Raw genomic sequence first — 23038 nt, 5'->3', positions numbered from 1 at the left:
AAGGGAAAAAATGGCAAAATGTAAAAAGAAAAATGATAATTTCACTTAATTAAATGATTAATTAGAATTAATTAAATAGTCTTTTAAGAGCAAAGTGGACGAATCCCGACACGGATGGGTGGTGGGGGCGGTGACACCATGACGTAAACCTGCTAATGATAAAGAAAACATGCAACATCCAGCTGAATTTATAACCGAATATAGATACAAATCGTTAGTATTATCTGAGCACAGTTTAAAGCAATCAGTGTGGGGGTGACGAGGGGGGGGGGGAGCGGGGTAGAGTTACAACAACTCAACGTTGCAATATATATGCTTGAGGAAAACGGTTTGGTTGGGAATCGTAATAAGTTATATGTTAATCCGTGTAAGGGTGGGGGGGGGGCTAACAAAATTAAATACATCCAGCAGAAAAAAATATTTGAATACATATACACATGCGTATACACATACTTATATATATATATGTATATATATATATATATATATATATATATATATATATATATATATATATATATATATATATAATATATATATTATTTTTTTATTTTTTTTATTCCGGGGGAGTGGGGGTGACATCATCAGGTACCGCACCGGTTGTCACCCGACCTCGCTAAGCCACTGATCATAATACTACACGAACTGTAAGATCAGCTATTAATAATTATGCTTAAACAATTTTTTTTAAAAAATTAAAAACGATATCTTATCACTTTTGAATTAAACCTGTGTTTGTTCCGGAAAATATAAAAATTACTTCTTTTTTTATTTATTTAAAAACAGTCATGACCAAAAGATAACGCTGCAAGTTAAAGAATATAAATACACTGTGTTGGCCAGAAAATGACTGGCAAGATAACCCGAGGTTAAAAGCTGTGATTTTGCAAGCTTAGATGTTTTATATACTTGTGTTTTGGCTTTTTTTTTTGTTCTTCTCGGAAATTTAAATGTGATAAAATAATAATGCCCTTCTAAGTATCTATGTCCTACTCTCTAACTCTAACCCTTCTGTATTTGTTTTAGGCTGGGGGGGGGGTATCAACAGATGGGAAATGAATGGTTGAATGGTAGAGTATACGACTGCTAACCCAAAAGTCTCGAGTTCCAATTCGTGTTCAAGTCCGTAGAACGTCCCTGAGTCCACCCAGCTGTGATGAGTACCTGACTCAAGTTAGTGAAACAAGGGCGGGTGGACAGTACTTCACTTGCCCCATGAACCGTCAGGTTTGAAAGAGCATGCTTTCGTAACAAACAGGGGGGGGGGGGGTAATGACAGTGGGTAGCTAACGGAGAGGGGGGGTGTCAGGGAGAGGAGGGAATAACGTCCTATTCCCTACCCCCATGCATCTTAGTAGTAGGCCTAGTCACTTACAGAGTTTTGGAATTTATATAGGAAACATATACTTTTACCAGTATCGGCACCCTTGTCCGCCCCCTCCCCCCTCCCGAAAATATCAAGTCCCCCCCCCACCCCCCCCCCCCCGTAGAGAAAAGTCTGGAAAAAGCACTGGTCACTTAAATGAAACTTGAGTATTTGCTGAACCATATGGTGTGGCTGTACGTTTGGTGATGTGTACAGACATAATGTTTCTGTGTTATCATTATATATTATATTTAGACTACTAACCCGAAAGTCTCGAGTTCGAATCCGGGTTCCATCAGTAGAACGCCCTTAAGTCCACCCCGTTCTGATGGGTACCTCGGAAAACAAAGGCGGCTGGGCATAGTGCTGATCACATTATCCCCTTATATGCCGAGGTCATTGAAACAAATGAACTCTAATTCAGCAGGTTTTAATGTGTTGTGTAAAAAGTGATGATAAAAACTAAGCTGAAATGGATGATTGAAGATACCGATGTCCGATAATAGATTATTCCAAAAATAGGTTTGTTAGGTTGATAGTATTGTAACCTTGACTAGCTTTCTGGTTAGAAATTAGGGCTAGGCGTATGGTAGGACTATGGTTGGGAATAGGGATAGGGTTAGCATTGACATTAGTTGTCATTATCAAGCCATATGTGTATTTTAGTTAACTATCAGTAACCTAACACCCCTTTTTTAAAGAAGATTCTATTATCGAACACTCGTATAAAAACAAAATCCTGCAAGGGCGTCTTAACTATTAGGTCATGTTAAACTTGAAACGACCTTTAACCCATATTGTAGGCTACTTGTCCTTCTCATCTGAACAATGCGTGACATGTTCAACTATTTTTAATCTGAACACCGGTTGAATATCTGTGGTAAGCGATTAACAATGGCGTCGCCAGGCGGGGAGTCAACTAGTGTGGTCCGTACCGTACCCCCCCCCCACCCTAAAAAGGGGCGCAACTGACGATCACATGTAGGCCATACGTGATGTTTTAGGTATTCTACGGATAAATAAGATTAATTTACATATAATAAATCCAAGGCTGGATTGACAAGTAATTTAAGAAATGTGGTCCTAGTGTAATGTAATGAAGTAGTAGCATCATTTCATCTACAAGAGACAGGTGAAGCAGAGTGTGTCGGGACCTTGAAGAGAAAACTACAAAGATTGATAACACTTGAAGTCAGGTTGAGAAAAAGGCACAAGATGATGTAATTATGTGATGATCTGGTTATGTGGTGATGTTATGGTGTGATGATGTGATGGTGAGATGATGTGGTGTGATGATGTGGTGTGATGATGTGGTTATGTAGTGATGTTATGATGTGATGGTGTGATGATGTGATGATGTGATGGTGAGATGATGTGGTGTGATGATGTGGTGTGATGATGTGGTTATGTGATGATGTGGTGTGGTGATGTGGTTATGTGATGATGTGACGATGTGATGATGTGATGATGTGATGATGTGGTTATGTGATGATGTGATGGTGTGATGATGTGGTGTGAGGATGTGATGATGTGGTTATGTGATGATGTGATGGTGTGATGATGTGGTGTGAGGATGTGGTTATGTGATGGTGTGATGATGTGATGGTGAGATGATGTGGTGTGATGATGTGGTTATGTGATGATGTTACGATGTGTTGATGTGGTGTGATGATGTGGTTATGTGATGATGTGATGGTGTGATGATGTGGTTATGTGATGATGTTACGATGTGTTGATGTGGTGTGATGATGTGGTTATGTGATGATGTGATGGTGTGATGATGTAATGATGTGATGGTGTGATGATGTGCTCGTGTGATCATGTGATGATGTGTTGATGTGATGGTGTGATGATGTAATGATGTGATGATGTACAGTAAACTAGTACAGGGGTCGTCAACCTGCGGCTCGCGAGCCGCATGCGGCTCTTTTGATATCAAGATGCGGCTCTCCAGCTCCATGCACAAATACTAATAATCTTAATGAAAAAAATAAAATATTTGAAATAAATAAATGTTAGTGGCTCTTCAAAACCAGGGAAATTTTGAAAATTGTAACATTTTGCTCTTCCGCTTCAAAAGGTTGCCGACCCCTGGCCTAGAGAATTCAATCACTAGGCCACGCCATCCCCTTTATTTTTATTACAAGCTTTTATTTAACTCACTTCCTCTGTCGTCAGTCGACAGTCTGTCTAGATCGAAACGCAGGAGTGAAAATTCGGACACTTCTACTTGAAGGATACGATTCACATTTGACACGTGGGTCAAGACATGAAGACAATGCAATTTGAAATTAAATTTGACTTAATTGGATGCCTAATTAATTTTTTATGAATTAATTAAAATTTGGACCGAATTAGTAAGCATGTCTATCCAATCACACCACACGCGTCATCACGTTCAATAGCTGCGCCATCAGGTTTAATAGCTGCGCCATCACGTTCAATAGACGCGCAATGGTTTTTAGTCATGTAACACTATTGTAAATAAAACATGTAAAGTACTGAAAAAAAATTCATAAAAAACGTTTTAATAACAAGCTTTTATGTAATGATGCACTAAAAAGTAGAAAATAAATTATACACTACTATTTAAATTACTGCAAAGAAAAGCGTGGGTCTCTTCTCAAATATTAGTAAAGGTATCCAATAGGTACTAAAGTACTAAAGTGACCCACGCTTTTCTTTGTAGTAATTTAAATAGTAGTGTATAATTTATTTTCTACTTTTTAGTGCATCATTACATAAAAGCTTGTTATTAATACGTTTTTTATTAATTTTTTTACAAGCTTTTATTTAACTTGCTTCCTCTGTCGTCAGTCTGTCGTCAGTCTAGATCGAAACGCGGGAGTGAAAATTCGGACACTTCTACTTGACCAATACGATTCACATTTGGCACGTGGGTCAAGACATGAAGACAATGCAATCTGAAATTAAATTTGACTTAATTGGATGCCTAATTAATTTTTTATGAATTAATTAAAATTTGGACCTAATTAGTAGACATGTCTATCCAACCACACCACACGCGTCATCACGGCTGCGCCATCACGTTCAGTAGGCGCGCAATGGTTTTTAGTCATGTAACTCTATCTATCTATATATATAATTCTCTTCTGGGAACCGTTAGAAAACAAGCTGCAAGCGCCTCCTTGCAGTCCCCTCTCTTTCTCTCTATCACTATCACTACAACCCCCACCCCACCCCCACATTGTCTGGTGAGCTATGGTCACGCTGTTTACATTTTACAATCATAGAGACGGGTTTGGTGACGGCTATTAGGGCCAGATAATTTAGTTTGAAACGATTTTAAACTTAGAGGAGGTAACTAAGAGGAGGCTGCTTTCACGTGGGGGGGGAGGGGGGTTTAGTGTTTTTAAGCAAATATTTTCAGTGGCAGCATTGGTACTGTCGAATTCACAAATTATAAATGACTAAAAAGTAGAAAAAAAAACAACTAAATAGCGGCTTATGATACGCAGCGGGTCGGCTCGATGTAAATAAAACATGTAAAGTATTGAAAAAAAATTCATAAAAAACGTTTTAATAACAAGCTTTTATGCAATGATGCACTAAAAAGTAGAAAATAAATTATAGACTACTTTTTAAATAACTATAAAGAAAAGCGTGAGTCTCTTCCTAAACATTAGTAAAGGTATCCAATAGATATTAAAGTGACCCACGCTTTGGTTTATAGTTATTTAAAAAGTAGTCTATAATTTATTTTCTACTTTTTAGTGCATTATTACACAAAAGCTTGTTATTAAAGCGTTTTTTATGAATTTTTTTTCTTTTCTTTTTTTTATTGTTTTTTAAATATTTTTTTCGAAAATAGAACTTTAGTAGTTGTGTAGCAAATGAACATTATTTTAATGGGAAACGCTATATTTAAAACTATAGGAATACTATAATGACAATGTGTTGAGTTCTATGTTCAATCATAATTTTAAATTGTGGTTACTCTATGTAAAAATAAGCAGGATTGTTTTAACGTATATATGTAATATCACATTAAAATACTGAATACAAGTGTATTAACTTGGTTAACTTTTTCGTTGGTTACACATTTTTTTTATAATTTTCTAATTTAATTTGGTGTTGTCTCCCTTGACATATTGCTAGAAATAATTTTAAAAAAAATAACTAATAAAGGCGTATAGAGTATAGAGAGTAATCCGACTAAAATTAGTATTAGCTTGCGCTTATTATATTTAGATTTAAACAAGCGAATATTGCCTGCTGAGGCCTATAGGGCTTGTAAGTCTACGGTCTCGAAATCTACTAGCTGGCAAATACCAGAACGAGAAATTGTGACCTACTTACAAGCCCTATATGCTACAAGTTGGAGTAGGACTAGGTATTCTACTCTTAACCCATTTTGTGATGCCACAGGTGATTTTCTCATATTCTGCTTGCTTTTTTCATTGTCGCCTGTAAACTGTCGTCACAGACGGCTGCTTTCACGGAGGCGGAGTGGAGGGGAGGAGAGGAGTGGAAAGTGAGGGTGAGGATAATCGTCCTTCACTAGCTACTGATAGTGTTTTAAAGCAAAATATTTTCATTCGCAGCATTGGTAGTGTCGAATTCACACATTATAAATTACTGAAAAATAGGAATTAAACTAAACGAGCCGACCCGCTGCGTATGATACGCCGCTATTTAGTTGTTTTATTTTCTACTTTTCAGTAATTTATAATTTGTGAATTCGACAGTACCAATGCTGCCTCTGAAAACACTAAACCCCAACCCCCCCCCCACCCCCACCCCCACCCCCCCCCCCCCCCCCCACGTGAAAGCAGCCTCCTCTTAGTTACCTCCTCTAAGTTTAAAATCGTTTCAAACTAAATTATCTGCCCCTAATAGCCGTCACCAAACCCGTCTCTATGATTGTAAAATGTAAACAGCGTGACCACAGCTCACCAGACAATGTGGGGGTGGGGTGGGGGTGGTAGTGATAGTGATAGAGAGAAAGAGAGGGGACTGCAAGGAGGCGCTTGCAGCTTGTTTTCTAACGGCTCCCAGAAGAGAATTATATATATAGATAGCGGCGTATGCTACGTCGCGGGTCAGCTCGTTATTAATATTTGTACATGGAACGAGAGCCGCATCTTGATATCAAAGGAGCCGCATACGGCTCGCGAGCTGAAGGTTGCCGACCTCTGGACTAGTAGTCTAGATCTCGACCTCAGGCCAAGCCGTTCCCTTTTTTTTCCTTAATTTTTTTTTTCGAAAATAGAACTGGTTAAACCAGGGACGGCAACCTGCGGCTCGCGAGCCACATGCGGCTCTTTTGCCGTAAAGATGCGGCTCTCCTTGCACAAATATTAATAGTTATTTCATATTCAAAGCTCATATAAAATATCATAATGTAAAGAAAAACAACTTTAAACAGAATTAAAACACTTATCAGGGATCAGTTATAACTTATAATTTGTGCGGTAGAAAGTAAACGGACAGCTGACAGCCGCTTGGGCACCAGACCCCACAGCCCCAACTCAATGCTTGCCACAGCCCAAGTGCCGACTTTTTCAAATGTCTTTAAATGGGGAATGTTATTTTATTCAGAATGCACTTCCCCGTATATCAGTAATCATTAATTTGACGTGAGTGACCTAATTTTTTTTTTAGTTATTAGCATCCTACTGTTGAACCGGGTACTGGGCGAGTTTACCCTGTGTTCAGTGGGGTGAAAGATAAGTCTGGTGAGAACCAAAGGACAGAAGCGACCGATACACGGTAATCAAACCGATATCCAAGCCAGTTAGTCGAAGTTAGCCGTGTTGAGGCCTGCCTGGCTAATGGGAGATACATCCTGAGCCGGTGATATCCGTAAAGAAAGAAAAAAAAAATTAGCAGCTTCTAAAGTGGATTGAGATAGTAACGGATAGTCCTATACTTAAATTATTTGATTACTAAGTTTATTATTCTGGCGAAACATGTGTATGGTTTTATATGAATAAATATTATTTCAAAATTAAAGCTGTTTATTTTTAATAATAAAATATTGAAATAAAAAGGTGGTGGCTCTTTAAAAACTGGGAAATTTTGAAAATTCTAACTTTTGGCTTTTCAGTCTCAAAAGGTTGCCGACCCCTGAACTAGTACTTGATCATAACATTCACAATGGTGTAGAACAAGGGTCTCCAAACTACGGCCCGCGGGCCGCATCCGGCCCGCGAGGACATTTTATCCGGCCTGCGACGATCTTTTTGTCCACTGAATAAATGTTTGTTGGAGGTGGCTGAGGAGCTATGCACAGAAAATTCAAAACAATTTGAAAATGTAGCTTCGTGTGCAAATACAATTACTCGCCATGTTGCAGACATTGGTGAAAACGTTGCGACTCAAATAGCGAAAAATTCAAGCAAGTTTCGCCATTTTTCAATTGCAATGGATGAGTCGCCGGGCAGCGGTTCAACCTCTCAACTTTTTGTGTTCATTAGAGGTGTGGATGAAGACATAAACATAACACAAGAGCTGGCTACCCTACATAGAATGTATGACACTGTTACAGAAGAGGATATCTAACCATAGATAGTTCAGAGACAAACACAAAATCGCAAGATTTACCATATGTCACATTAGTAAGATTGCTAATTTGGCGAGAAAATTCTGAGCAGAGTATCTAAGAAAAAAATAGGTGAATTCCTGATAGTAAAGGAAAGTCACAGCCATTATTGTCTGATGAAGAGTGGGTATAGAAACTGGCCTCTGCTGCAGACATAACTAGTCATTTAAATTTTCTGAACCTAAAACGGTAAGAGAGTGAAATCTAGTTTCTGATCTATACACCCACCTAAAGGCCTTTAGATATAAACTTGTCATGTTTTTTGGAACAAGTACATGCTACAACTTGACGCACTTTCAGCAGTGCAAGGTCTTTACGACTGAAGCAACCACTGAGTTCCCCCACGTTATTTACATACGAGATCTTTAAAGACCTCCAGCTGCAGTTTCAGTAGCGGTTTTCTGACATGGATTCAAAGGCAGAAGAAGTGAGACTGTTACAAAGCCTATTTGAAGCAAATGTGGCCAGTTGCAAAGATGAACTGCAGCTGGAGGTCATTGAATTGCAAGAAAATGACTTCCTTAGAGACACGTTCAAAGAAGGGCGGATGGGTTTTCATACGTTTTTGCACAAGGAAGACTTTCCTAACATTAAAACTTTTGCATCAAAGTACCTTTCAAATTTTTGAACAACATACCTGTGTGAACAAACATTTTCAAGAATGAAATACGTGAAGAACAATTTGAGAACAAACGTGGGGGGGGGGGTGTGGGTGGACACTTGAAATTTGTATTTATTTCTATATAAATTATATTTCGTTGAGGGGGGGGGGGGGAAGGGGCAGTGGACGTTCTTCGGGGGGGGGGGGCACGACCCTGAAGAGATGCCTTAAAGAAACTCTGGCCCCCGAACTGATATTTGATAGTTAATGCGGCCCTCGGGCTGAAAAGTTTGGAGAACCCTGGTGTAGAATAAATATAAATGCTCGCTCACAAGATTTTAATAAAGATTTATTTTACATTAACTAATTTCATACTCGCTATATAATACAACAAAGGAGTGGGTCTGTGAAAGTGTCACAAATGTGATTGGTTCTTTTAAAGATGCGCTTATCATTATAAAAAAATCTCAGGTGTTAAGGACAAGTGACACAACCCAACGCATTTTGAAAACAATACTGCAAGGATGGAAGGCGAGGGGAACTAATGAGAAAAAACCACGGGGACTCAACATCACGCATTGGCAATCTTTTTATTTCCCTTAATTGTGACTAGATTATGCGGAGCTGTTACTTTGGAATAAAAATAACGTTGTTGATCTACGTGGGATGGGTAAACTAAGACGAATTTTGTTTAGTAAGATAGCTGATCTCCAATGTGAGAAAGGGCTGACTAATATGAAGGATATTTTATAAAACTGAATGGAGACATTACAATATATAACATTAAAATAGTGAAGTTCAAAATGTCAACAAAATGTGTTATACAACGTGCTTTTTGTATTTACAGAAGAAGAAAAAATGTGTTTTGTGTAACGTCCTATAATTTTTTACAATAGAAACAGCTCTTAAACGTTTATAAGCTATCAGCCAACTATTAAAAAAACAAACAAAAAAATGTCGGATAAAATCCGTAGAGGAGGGGAGTCTTGCAAACTGTAGTCACTTTGGAACAAAATAATCATCATTTTTTAACAGCGTTCCGCTGTATTTGTGCGGGAACTATATATATTGTTCTGGCACACCGGAAGAAAACTATTGTACTTTTAGCCGGTGTGCTACTTTCATTTTCACGGTATGAATGATTGTTATGTCATTGAATGATACAATAAACAATTGGTTATTACAGAGCCGTTGTGTTTTAAGTTAAACGCTACTTGACTTTAAGTGTAATCAGTCATTAGTGTAATGTAGTTACTTCAGAATCTACTTATTGTAACAACCCAGGCTAACTTCTGGCTAAATTTCCACTAAAATATTCCATCGTTCAACTCATGCTTGCCTGGCACACCGCACAGGAAGAGAAGTTCAAAAGTATTTTATAAGTAAGAGAGGCATGAGTGCCTGCCTGACTCAATTAATGAGTAGGCCCTAGTGATGTGTGTTGCTTATTGCTTATCCACTAGCAGGAAAGGGGGGGGGGGGGGGGTTAAGGGCCAGAACCCCATGGGCGCCCAAGGTTGAAAGTGAAAGTTGCAGCAAGTTATTTTTTAAATTTAACTTAAAGCTGTTGACAGATTTGGGGTAGATCTCTAATCTCTATATTATATTATGTCACTGAGTTTGGCTAACATTAATACATTATCATTAACAATGGTGAATGATAACAGTAAAGCTCTTTTTTAAGAATATTTCATTAGCCCCCTATTGATTATTTCTTAATTTTGCCTATTTTGTCTAGTTTTCAAGCTTCTTACCCTATTTTGTGTATTATTTTTCTAGTTTTCAGTGATTTCATGGAAAAACCATGTCTCCGAGGGGCTGTAAGTTAGTGTTAACATTTGAGGAGTCACAACAGTAAAAACACTGTAAATCACACCAAAATGACTACGTGGTGTCGCATTAATGGCCTGATGAGGAGGTACAGACATGGCCAACTTACTGAGATCTCCTCATCTGTACAGTTCCATCTTTTGGAGCGGCATGTTTGGCTGAGGAAGCTATCGTCATGGGGAAGTGTTTTTCTCCAAGTGAAGGGGATACACACAACTAATTATTTATATGCTAAAAAGGCACATCATAAACCAGTAGGTGGCTTGTTACGTTATTTTTTAAATACATGTTTTTTCTGGTACTAATTTAAATTAAGTTCCCTTTTCAAACCTGTAGGGCAAGTGAAGTAGAGTTCACCTGTTTCTGTGACCTCAGCACAGAGACTGTGTGGTCAGCACTATGCCCAGCCACCTTTACTTTCCCTAACGTGGGTTAGGTACCCATCAGAGTTGGGTGGACTCAGGCACGGTCTACTAACTTGAACCCAGATTGAACTCGAGACTCTACCTCTAGACCACTCCGTCCCCAAACTTGAAATTTTGCTGCGGTTTCTTGAGATATGGAGAAAAAACTTTTGAAATTTTTTATTTTCCATAGCCTAACAACAAGAAGTATATCTTGTTCTAGATAGATTTATTTTCAGGGAAGTTAGCTCAATTCTTTTGAAATTTTGTTTAGAATATTTCAGAGCTTCAGTAAATTGTGTTTATATATTTATAAATTAGAGGTGTGTTTTTTTTCAGCGTCAACGTCTAAAAACGAAAAATTCTATCAAATTGGAAAGAGCTTTTGTCCACGGGAATATGACTATTGCTGAGCTTGCTAAGGCCTTAAATAAGCCTCGAGGTCAGACCAACAGAAATATTTTTCTTCTAAAACTTGTACATTTTTTACTGCTAAAACCTGTTTTAACTCTGTTTTTTGTTTGTTGGTATTTTGTTGTTTAATTTCATAGAAAATTGTTAAACAAAATTTCAACTTGATTTTTTATCTTTCACAATTTAAATCAAAGCTGAGAGATTGTATTATGATAATATAGCCCAAAAAGTCTTAAGGTACATATCAAGTGATTAAAACATTTAGTCTAGAACATGCCAAAAAACAATCAAATAACTAAGTTTATAACTCCTGGTGAAATTGTATTCCTTTTGTTGCCCTGGTCACTTAATGATAAAAAGTCTACCCCTTTAAAGTCAGTTATTTCCCCTCTTTTATAGACTACTCTCCTTGGCTCTATCAATAAACTTGTGCAATAGATTCACAGTTTTGTAAGACATTTCACCACCGTTTTTGTTAGGATTTAAAGTTTTATGTAATTAAATTGTCTGTATATCCATTTAACTGATGTAGTCTTATCAATAAAATCACGGTTTTAATTAAAATAAACTTTTTTTTTCTTCTCCAGACCATGTTTATGAGGTTCTCATGTATCTACCAGGAACTGAACGTTATGATCATGATAAAGCTGGTAATTACTTGCAGTGGCGTAGCCAGGATGGTCTCAAGGGGGGGGGGGTTCCAATTTTTACCCGGGGACAAACTTTCCCCCCCCCCCTCCCCCCGCCCCCCTCAAACTTTCGATTTGTACCCCCCTCATACTTTTTATATATATACTATGAAGGGGGGGGGGGGGGTTATGACCCAAAGCCCCTGCCTATGCCACTGATTACTTGACAGAAAAGTTCTTTTCACACTAATTAAACCTCTAGCTTTAAGCTAATTAAATATCTATTGTTATGCTTACCTGTAATTAATTATAACTCTGTCTTTAAGTTTTACTTAAATTAATTATATCTCTAGCTTTCAGTTTACCTTTAATTAATTACACCCCTAGCTTAAAGAAAAAATTTATACCAAAATACTTATGCCACTTGTTTAAAGTTTCATGTAAATTATGATACTAATATTTTATATTTAATGTACCTGTTTGTTTAGATATACTTTACATGGTAACAAAAATTGTATGCAAATTTGTGCTTAAAATCTTTAAAATTCAGACACTTATTTTGCAGTTCTAGACAGAGACACTTTGATCAAAGTTGTCAAAAAGTCTGGCATGGTGCCAGAATTCGTAGCCAAACAGGAAAAAGAAGAAGATGAAAATCGAGACTTTGTTAAACAGTGAGTTTTATTTTAAAGATAAATTTTATTTATTATAGGAAACAGTAGCAAGTTTTATTATTAATTTGCTAAAATTGTAATGAATTAATTTTACTGTAAAAGGTAGCCCTCCCTTAACCCTGTCTTAACTATGTCTACATTTGGCATTGAAATAATACTTTATGTCTACATTGTTATCTCCTAACCCAGGGGTCGGCAACCTTTTGAAGTGGAAGAGCCAAAAGTTACAATTTTCAAAATTTCCCTGGTTTTAAAGAGCCACTAACATTTTTTTTTATTTCAAATATTTTTTTTTTTTTAAGATTATTGGTATTTGTTCAAGGAGCTGGAGAGCCGCATCTTGATATCAAAAGAGCCGCATGCGGCTCGCGAGCCGCAGGTTGCCGACCCCTGTCCTGACCCAAGCATTTTAGTTAATTGTATGTTGTGGCCAGCAGACTATGAATGTTGATTTTGTTTCCAGACCTCCCCCAGACCCAAGTGTCTTAGTCAAACGACCGCCTGTTGTTACAATAATGGGACATGTCGATCATGGGAAGACAACTCTGCTGGACAAGCTAAGAAATTCAAATGTCGTAGACCAAGAATTTGGAGGCATCACCCAGCACATTGGAGCTTTTCGAGGTTTGTTTCTAACTCTTCTAGTTTTGTTTTGCTAATTTTTTGAGTTCCCAATTTTAAAAGATTTGTTTTCCAAACTTTTTGAGGTTGTTTCCAACTTCTTACGCCTGTTGGATAATGTAGAATAACTTACTAGATAAGTTGCAATTCTCTGATGTACTGTAATATATTTTATTATTGGCACTAATTTTTTTCAGCTATCTTAAAATATTTAACTTATATATGTTAAAATATTTAACACTTTTTTTGTGTTGTTGAACATCGACTTCTTTGTTGTTTATTTAACTTGTTGTCTATTCTGTCATGTTACTGTATTACTGTTGTTTTACAGTATTTAAATTGTTAAACTTTATGTCAAGTTACAATATTTAAATTGTCGATTTACAGTAATTAATTTGTCAACTTTTACCTAACATTGATAAAAGTATATAACGTTTCAATTTTATAGTGGTTTTACAAACTGGAGAAGCCATTTGTTTCCTGGACACCCCAGGGCACGCCGCCTTCAGTTCCATGAGGGCCAGGGGAGCTCACCTGACAGACATCATTGTTTTAGTTGTGGCTGCGGACGATGGCGTTATGCAGCAAACTTTAGAATCTATACACCATGCACAAGATGCCAAAGGTTGGTTAATTGTGTCTGGAAATTCTGTGTTTATTTATAACATTATTTCCTTGAATTTTAATTGTTGCAAATGCTACATAACCAAATATAAAATTCTCCCATCAAATTTTGTAACAATTTTATTTAAATTATTCCACAGTTCCGATTATCGTTGCCATAAATAAAATTGACAAGAACAATGCCGATGTTGTAAGTGTATTACCAGCATTGCCGTTATAAATGTTTTAAGTTAATGAAACATCTGATACAGAATTAGTAGTTTGATGAATTCATTTGCTTGTTTTTTAATAATTTGGTAAGGTGTTAACTGTTCTCTGTTTCAGTCAAGAACCAAGCAGATGTTGCTGGAGCATCAGATACAGCTGGAGGAGTTTGGAGGGGATGTCCAGGCTGTTCCCATATCTGCCCTTAAGGTACACCTTGATATAGAGATACCCCCCCCCCCTTTACTGTCATATACATGCGAAGTTGAGTTCCACCAGTTTCTGTGACTACTGCATTTTTAGGGATAGCGTAGACCTTTACGTGAATGCTTAAAATTGTGTGGTTTTGAGACAGCATGGTTGAGGGGTAGAGAGCTTGAGCGCTAGCGTTAAAGTCATGTTTTTGGCTTCCGACTAGCGTTTGTTTGATGTTCCAGAGATAATCAACATCTGATGAGTACCTCACATTAGTTTTTGAAAGCAAAGGTGTTTAGGCATGGCACTGACCACACATCAGCTTTTGTTGACTTGACTCCTGTAGGCTTTCACTGGCACGTGGTGCTGTCAATGAAGAATTCTGTCCACAATATTGTGTATAGTTTCTGAAAGCTTTCATCGACAGATGAGTGTTTGGTCCCAGAATAGTGTAAAAATATTTGTTTCTGGCAGGGGTTTTTGTTTTGTGAAAAAAAGTTAGACTGCCCATGAAAATCTGCTGTCTCTTTGTCATTTATTATTTAAAAAAACATAATACATGTGCTAATAGCTGTTTTTACTTTATGCATGGGGCTGAACTTGAAAATTGAATCAATCTCAATCAATGCATTGCAAAATATTTTATTTTGTTAAAACATTTTCAAGTATAAGGATGAGATTTACCAAAAAAAGGTTATTCAACTATCCAAAAAATATTTGTTTAATTGTGCCCATGTAATAATAAAAGAGACAGTGTGGCTTAGTGGTAGAGCCATAGGCTGCTCACCTCAAAATCTTGAGTATCAAATTCTGGGTTCAGGTCAGTAGAACGTAACTGAGGCCACTCAGCTCTGATGGGTACCTAACTCTTGTTAGGAAAACAAAGGCGACTGGGCATAATGCTGACCATATTATCCCCTTGTATGCCAAGGTCATTGAAACAGATGAACTCTATTTCATCTGCCCCATGTGTTGTCTTGGGCAGCAACAGGAAAAGTTGATGATGTATAATAAAGAGCTACACCCCCCCCCCCCCATATTTACCCCCTGGGTAATTACCTTCCTCTTCCCCAGCCCCCCCACCCACCCACCAAGATAGAATCCTGATTCCAACTTTATACCTATATATTACTTTAATCCAACCCTAAGACAGGCAAAAAAACCTAACAATTCACCTCACCCTTAAATTAACCAAAAACCAACTCTAGACATTGATTTAAGCCTTACCCTAGACCAAACTCTAACCCTAGCTGAACCTTAAACTATGACTGGGGGTAATATCCTACTGGGCGGGGGGTAATTACTCCGGGGGGGGACGTACGAGGGGTAATTGACTGGGGGTAATGCCCTGTTCCCATAATAAAAATCCTAGATATAGAACTATGTTCAATTAACATTGAATAATTTATGCTGAATAAAACTAATTAAAACTAATTTTTGTATCCAACTAACAGGGAACTAATTTGCTGGAGCTTCAAGAGGCCATAGTTACACAAGCTGAACTTATGAACTTGAAGGGGGATCCTGTTGGTCTAGTCGAGGGGAGGGTGGTTGAAGCCAGATTGGATGAGAAACGAGGGTACTTTTTGTTCTCTCCCCTTGTTTATATTTTTGTGTTATTTAAACTGTCCATGACAGCCTGTTAATTAATAATTTCTCTCATGTCTTTTATTTTATATTGTCTTTGCGTTGGTATGGCTTTTTAATTGTTTCAGTTAAATTTTATGTTATATATTTTACTTATTGTTTTGTTTTTCTGCAATCCTGCCTCTGGCTTGATAGTTAAAAAATGTTTTGTCATATCATTTATATTTTGTTTCATTTGATTTTGATCCTGGTTGGCTTTTTTAAAAATATTTTTGTAATCTCATTTACATTTTGTTTCATTTAATTCTTGTTTCTGGTCCTGGTTGACTTTTTAAAAACCCATTTCAGCCGACTGGTTACTGCAGTAATCCAGCGTGGAACATTGAAACGTGGTGATTTCTTGATAGCCGGGACTGCATGGGGCAAGGTACGTTCATACGTGTCTGTGGGTTTTTTTATCCCGCTTTTGTCGTCTTAAAATATCGTTTCACCTTTGTTGCAATCAGATTTGTTAACATTAATAGAAAGTGCAAGAGTATGAAGAAAGTTACCCTTTCAGACCTCATGGATAATAGTGCAGGTGAAGTAGAGTTCACCAGTTTCTGCCCCAATGGAAACTTGTCAATTCTGGCAAGTGTCCATAGTGGCATTCGGGCAAGTGTCTTTTGGGAATTTGTCGTAAGCCCGACCTCAGCATATGAAAGGATAGTGTGGTTAGCTCCATACACAGGCTCCTTTACTTTCCCGAATGTTGATTTGATTCAGGGACGTCTTACAGATTTTTGCCTGGAATCCAAACTCGAGACTTATTAGTCTCTACCACCCAGTTAAGTCAACCCATAGTGCTAATGTAATGCATCTAGTAAATTTTATAAAAAAAGGTCTTGTACTGTTTTTGATTGCCAAAATGCCTAATTTATTATTAAAAGAGTAAAATTAAATACAATATTGAAAAAATAATTGGAGTGCTTGTGATTATTGTTTGATCACTTCTATGGAAGGAGAATGTTTGAACACTTCTATGGAAGGAGAATGTTTGATCACTTCTATGGAAGGAGAATGTTTGATGAAGTTTGCTTTATTTCACCTAGGTCAGGGCTATGTTTGATGATAAAGGCAACCCTATTCAGGCCGCGCCCCCCAGCACACCTGTGGAGATTCTGGGCTGGAAAGAAACCCCCTCGGCTGGTGAAGAAATGTTGCAGATCAAAGAAGAGGTTTGTTTAACGTTACTTCCTCTCGTTTAACTAAATATACTTTAAAAAAGAAGAGATCTGTTTAACATAACTTCCTATCATTTATCTAAATATACTTTAAAAAGAAGGTTTGTTTAACATAACTTCCTCTAATTTATCTAAATAAACTTTAAAAAGAAGAGGTTTGTTTAACATTACTTCCTCTCGTTTAACTAAATTTTCTTTAAAAAGAAGAGGTCTGTTATAATAATATTACTTCATCTCATTTAACCAAATATACTTTAAAAAGAAGAGGTCTGTTTAACATTACTTCCTCTTATTTAACTATACATACTTTAATATAAGTATACTTTATTGTTAGGGTTAACATTATGAGGTATAAAACACTGTAAATGACAATAATAGATTTTGAAAATATATCGGAAAAAAAAAATGACAGTTAAATTTATATTAATCCAATCCCAGTTAAAGTCACTCCCTGTCCTTTAAAAATTTCACATTTTTTTCAAAAAGCCTTGTTACACCTTGTTTACACTTGCAACATGTATATTATACATGTCTGGAAAAAGAAACTCGCAACAATTTAAAGTTATATGAAAATATTTTTCCTACGTAACATGAATTATACTTATTTTTTTTTGTATGTTATGCTAGTCCTGTCCCTTTAAAAAATTGACAATTAATTTTTTTATTTTTCCAGTCCCATAATTTTTTTAGATTCTTCCAGTCCCATAACTTTTTATTCCTCCAGTCCCATAACTTTTTATTCCTCCAGTCCCATCATTTTTTTAAATTCTTCCAGTCCCATAATTTTTTTAAATTCTTCCAGTCCCATAACTTTTTATTCCTCCAGTCCCATCATTTTTTTATTCTTCCAGTCCCATCATTTTTTTATTCTTCCAGCCCCATCATTTTTTTATTCTTCCAGTCCCACATTTTTTTATTCTTCAAGCCCCATCATTTTTTTTATTCTTCCAGTCCCACATTTTTTTATTCTTCCAGCCCCATCATTTTTTTTTATTCTTCCAGTCCCATCATTTTTTTATTCTTCCAGCCCCATCATTTTTTTATTCTTCCAGTCCCACATTTTTTTATTCTTCAAGCCCCATCATTTTTTTTATTCTTCCAGTCCCACATTTTTTTATTCTTCCAGCCCCATCATTTTTTTTTATTCTTCCAGTCCCATCATTTTTTTATTCTTCCAGCCCCATCTTTTTTTTATTCTTCCAGCCCCATCTTTTTTTTATTCTTCCAGCCCCATCATTTTTTTTATTCTTCCAGTCCCATCATTTTTTTTATTCTTCCAGCCCCATCATTTTTTTTATTCTTCCAGTCCCATAATTTTTTTATTCTTCCAGCCCCATCATTTTTTTTTATTCTTCCAGTCCCACATTTTTTTTCTCTTCCAGTCCCAGTTAAAGTCTGTCCTGGCGTGGCGCAATGCCCAGAAGATGAAGCAGAAGCAGGAGGAAGACCTCGTGGTCATCACGGAGAGGAGGGACGAGTACTACAAGAACTACAGGGCCGACCTGGTGGAGCGCAGGTCCAAGGGTTTCTACAGGCGGAAAAAACCAACGGGTCCCAGGTCCAAGGAGCTTGTGGACGATACCGACCCTCACTTCTCTATTGTGTTAAAAGGTAAACGCCTCCCCTGGTGTTTGATAATCAGTTATAAGATTGGTCTTGGGTATCAAGAGTCAGCAGTTAGATTTGTTTTTTGTTAATGAATATAAAGCGTCAGCAGTTGTATTTTTAAAATGCAAAAGAACTCTTATGGTGCATTTTTAAACTTCTTTATAAAACGAGCCAGCCCGCGGCATAACATACGCCGCTATTTAGTTGTTTCTAATTTTCAATAATTCATAATTTGTGAATTCGACAGTACCAACGCTGACACTGAAAATATTTCTTTAAAACACTATAAGTAGCTCGTTAAGGACCATAACCCCCCCCCCTTCCTTCCCTCCCCCCTCCCCCCCCCCCCCCCCCCCCCCCCCTACGTTTAAAATCGTTGGCTCTGCTTGTAAACATTTAGAGTGAACACAGCTCACTAAAACCATGTAGGGGTGGGGAGGTAGGGAGAGCGTTTGCAGCTTGTTTTCTAACGGCTCGAAGAAGAGAATTATATATATAGATATGAAAGTGTGACATCAGATATTTTAAACACTTCTCCATTTTGTCATGCATTGTAGTATGTTATGATGCATCATATTACATTATGAAGTGTCTGCACAGAGTAAAATGCCTGCCACCCAGCCTCTTGTGGCTGCACAGAGTAAAATGTTTGCCACCCAGCCTCTCTGGGTTAGGGAAGAAGAAAACCAATTTTCTTTTCCCACTGCGCATGCTTATTTTGTTCTGGCTAGAATCTACTATTATGTTATGTATGGCCCCAACTTTAGACAGCTGCCCAGAACAAAGTCCTTTTGAAAAGTAGGAGGTCTTTTCTCCACAGGTGACTCACAGGGTTATTTAAGTCATTAAGTCACTTTAATCATTAAGACATCTAAGTCATCAAGTCAACTAAGTCATTATGTTACATGTGTTCACAGGGGATGTGGATGGCTCAGTGGATGCTATCCTGGATGTCCTAGACACCTTCCACTCCAAGAAATGTCAACTGGATATCATCCATTTTGGCGTGGGCAATGTCACAGAGTCAGATATTGAAATGGCAGCATCTTTTGAAGGTAAACTTCTTGACTGTTAACTTTTGAAGGGTTAACTTTTTACATGAAACTTTAAGGTATCTGTAAACTTGTGACTGTTAACTTTTTTACTGTTAACATTTTGAAGGTTAACATTTTGGCTGTAAACTTTTTAATAGAAGAAAAAAATCAGTTGAACTGAATCATGCGATGGTCTGAGACGTCACCAAGTAGTAAAACAAAATTATATTATGGCCATTGCTCTTTCACCCCTAAGTTATTTTTATTATATACCAAGATCACAGAAACAGGTGAACTCTACTTCACTTGCCCCATGTACCGTCATGTTCAAAAAAAAAATGTTACTTTTTTCTTTTCTTTTTTTTATTAAACTTGAAAAAATTTATTAAACCTTGTTTATATCAGAAGGAAAAATATATATTTTAGTCTTGTATATTTGTTATGTAAGAAATGAAAAGGATGTTTAACCTTGTAGGCCCTTTTATGTTGGTAATGTTAGAAGGGAAATTGTATTTTGTCATGTAGCTTGTTTCAGCTAAATTGTATTCACTTGTGTTATTTCTTGCCTAAAGTTGCAGGTATGAAATAAATATTGCATCGTCTTGCAGGTGAAATCTACGCTTTCAACGTGACAGTGCCTGATAAAGTGGCCTCCCTTGCCAAGAGTAAGAATGTTCCTGTCAAGAAGTTTAATATTATCTATCGTCTGTTTGAGGATCTGGTAGTCGAGCTCAACAAAAAATTACCCAAAATTGAGGAAGAGACTGTAACAGGTACAGAACTCTTCTGTGCACGAAAAGTAGATTTGTTTGTTTGACTACTGCTGAGAAGATTTGTACTAAACTAAAAGATCCTTTGACTATAGAAATATATGGTCTGTAAGGATGCTTACTATGTGCTACATGTTTTAAGATTTAATGTTGAATATAAAATTTAGGTACTTGGTGCACCCAACAAATAATTAAAGGTAAATGGCAAGCCATTGCTGTTTAGTGGTTGGTTTGTTTTCAGACATCTTTCTGGGGGAAGGCAGTGACTGCTCTCCCCCTCAAAGCATGTCGACCACAAATAAATTGAAAGGTTGAGGGGGGGGGGGGGTGCAAATCGAAATCTTGAGGGGGGGCTGCGCAAATCGAGAAGTTTGTCCCCGGGCGCTGGGAAGGGTTGCTACTACGCCTCTGCCAACTGGAATAACAATGTGTAGGATATTTTAAAATACCTTTTTTTATATGGTAACTAAGCACTTCCTAGCTAAAAAAAATGTAATTATATAATAATTAATTTAATTAAAACATTATGAATAACCGAATAAATACTAAATGCATAGAACCTAATCCATTACCTTCCAATTAACCCTGTTACTCAAGTTTTGTGAGGATATGAGTTATGTATACACCTTTCTGACTTTTCACATTAAGCTTACTCAAGGGTTCTTAGCCTGGGTTTGATTGAACCTCAGGGGTTCAGAGTGTTGGTCTCAGGGGTTCGCCGAAGGTCAAGACACACACCCGACTAATATGACTCACGATGGGATTTAGTCAGTGCGGATGATAGAACTATCAAGAAGGGTTTGGTGAATGCGCATATGAAACTGGTTAAGAACTACTCTTATTTAAGGGGGAAATACTCTGAACGTAACCCTTGCAATATTCAGGATTTACTGTTTTGTTATCTAATAGAGGAAAGGATAAACATTAGTGACTACAAATTTCCTCTCTGCTTCATTATAATGAATTTTCATCTGAGAGGTAATTTACGCAGTATTAAACCCCATTTGAAATGTTTATGTTTGTTTCATACCTTCAGGGCAAGCTAAAGTGTTGCAAGTTTTTCAAGTCACCCTCCCCAATAAAAACAAAGCCAATGTGGCTGGGTGTCGGTGTATCGAAGGAAACATGTCAAAAAAACTTGGGGTCAAGGTTATTAGAAATGATGAAACAGTATATACTGGTAAGACAAAATACAGCGTCTTTAAAAACTTTATTTACCAATTATTGGAGACTTTTTTTTTAACTTTTTCTTACTATAGGGACCTTAACTACACTGTCTTGAATCCTAACTACCTATCCTGAAGCCTATATTCACTCTCTTGAACCCCTTCTAAATACACTGTCCTGAACACAAACTACATTGTCCTGAGCCCCATCTACGTTGTCTTGAATCATTTCTAACCACATAGTCCTGATGTAATGAAATTTTACAATGTTGTCAGCTTATTAGTAAATGAAATGTTACAATCTTGGAAGCTAAATTAGCTAATGAAATGTTACAATCTAGCTAATGAAATGTTACCATCTTGGCAGCTAAATTAACTAATGAAATGTTACAATCTTTGCAGCTAAATTAACTATTGAAATGTTATTATCTTGGCATCTAAATTAGCAATTGAAATGTTATTATCTTGGCAGCTAAATTAGCTGATGAAATGTTACAATCTGGGCAGCTAAATTAGCTAATGCAATGTTACAATCTAGGCAGCTAAATAAGCTAATGAAATGTTACAATGTTTGCAGGTAAAGTAGTATCCCTGAAGCACTTTAAGAATGAAGTCGACAGTGTAAAGAAAGAACAAGAGTGCGGCCTGTCTTTAGATGACCCCAACTTTGAGTTTCAACCCCAAGACATCATTGTCAACTATGACATCAAGTTGATTGAGCAAGAAATTGACTGGGATCCTGGGTTTTGAGCTGACTGACAACTAAATTGACTGGGATCCTGGGTTTTGAGCTGACTGACAACTCAATTTACTGAGTTTTTAGGGCATGTTGACTGATAAATACATTGTGAAAAATTTTCAGACCATGTTAAGTAACCGATACAGTTAGTGTTTTTTATAGGTCATGTAGGTTGACTAATGCATGGACTGGGTTTATAAAGTACATGCTGACTAAATGCATTGACCGACTTTTTTGAAGGCCATGCGGACTAATGAACTGACTGAGTTTTTAGCTAACATCAACATAATTGATCTATTGATTTTGTTAATAAATTGTAATGTTATTAAGTGTAAATATGTGGTACAATTTATGTCATAATTAAAGTTAGGTAATATATTGACAATTTTTGTGTTGCTTGTTGATTTCTTTTCATTGTTTGGTTGTATGTGGTTTACTTACATTTTTAATACATTGAGGAAAATGTATTCATTAGACACTCATTTATTTTTAAAAAAAACGTCACACCATGTTTACACTTGCGACATGTATACTATACATGTCTAGAAAAAAAAAATTGCCAGTTAATGTTAAATGAAAACAATTTTCCCATGGAACATGTATACTTACTTGTTGCAGGTTATATTTTAGGCATGTATAGTATAAATTAGTATAATAACATTTTGTGGCAAATGTAAACGCTGTGTTACAGATAATAAAACTACATAAATCTAGACTGATTTGCCTAGTTATAATGTAGGCCTATTTACTTAGCACAATCAAGAATTCATTAACTAAGGGTAGC

The 23038-nt window shown here is 36.8% G+C and overlaps 1 protein-coding gene across 2 annotated transcripts; it reads left to right on the top strand.

The window, feature by feature from the left end:
• Positions 1-9610: 9610 nt before the first annotated feature.
• Positions 9611-22631, top strand: LOC131927014 (translation initiation factor IF-2, mitochondrial). Of its 2 annotated transcripts, none has more exons than XM_059282668.1 (17): positions 9611-9664; positions 10312-10616; positions 11106-11208; positions 11768-11830; positions 12375-12483; positions 12947-13107; positions 13553-13729; positions 13869-13918; positions 14053-14142; positions 15582-15706; positions 16063-16141; positions 16806-16931; positions 18320-18548; positions 19463-19600; positions 20188-20352; positions 21386-21529; positions 22093-22631. In XM_059282668.1, the coding sequence occupies exons 2-17, from the start codon at positions 10413-10415 to the stop codon at positions 22263-22265; spliced, it is 2136 nt and encodes a 711-aa protein (XP_059138651.1). In that variant the 5' UTR covers positions 9611-9664; positions 10312-10412; the 3' UTR covers positions 22266-22631. The 2 variants fall into 2 exon arrangements, with proteins under 2 accessions (XP_059138651.1, XP_059138650.1); XM_059282667.1 differs by lacking the exon at positions 9611-9664 and adding an exon at positions 9733-9914.
• Positions 22632-23038: the final 407 nt, after the last annotated feature.

Source organism: Physella acuta, unplaced genomic scaffold, assembly GCF_028476545.2.
Source record: "Physella acuta isolate Inbredline_101_S28 unplaced genomic scaffold, ASM2847654v3 ptg001360l, whole genome shotgun sequence".
Lineage (NCBI taxonomy): Eukaryota > Metazoa > Mollusca > Gastropoda > Physidae > Physella > Physella acuta.
This window is presented reverse-complemented; position numbering and strand designations above follow the sequence as displayed.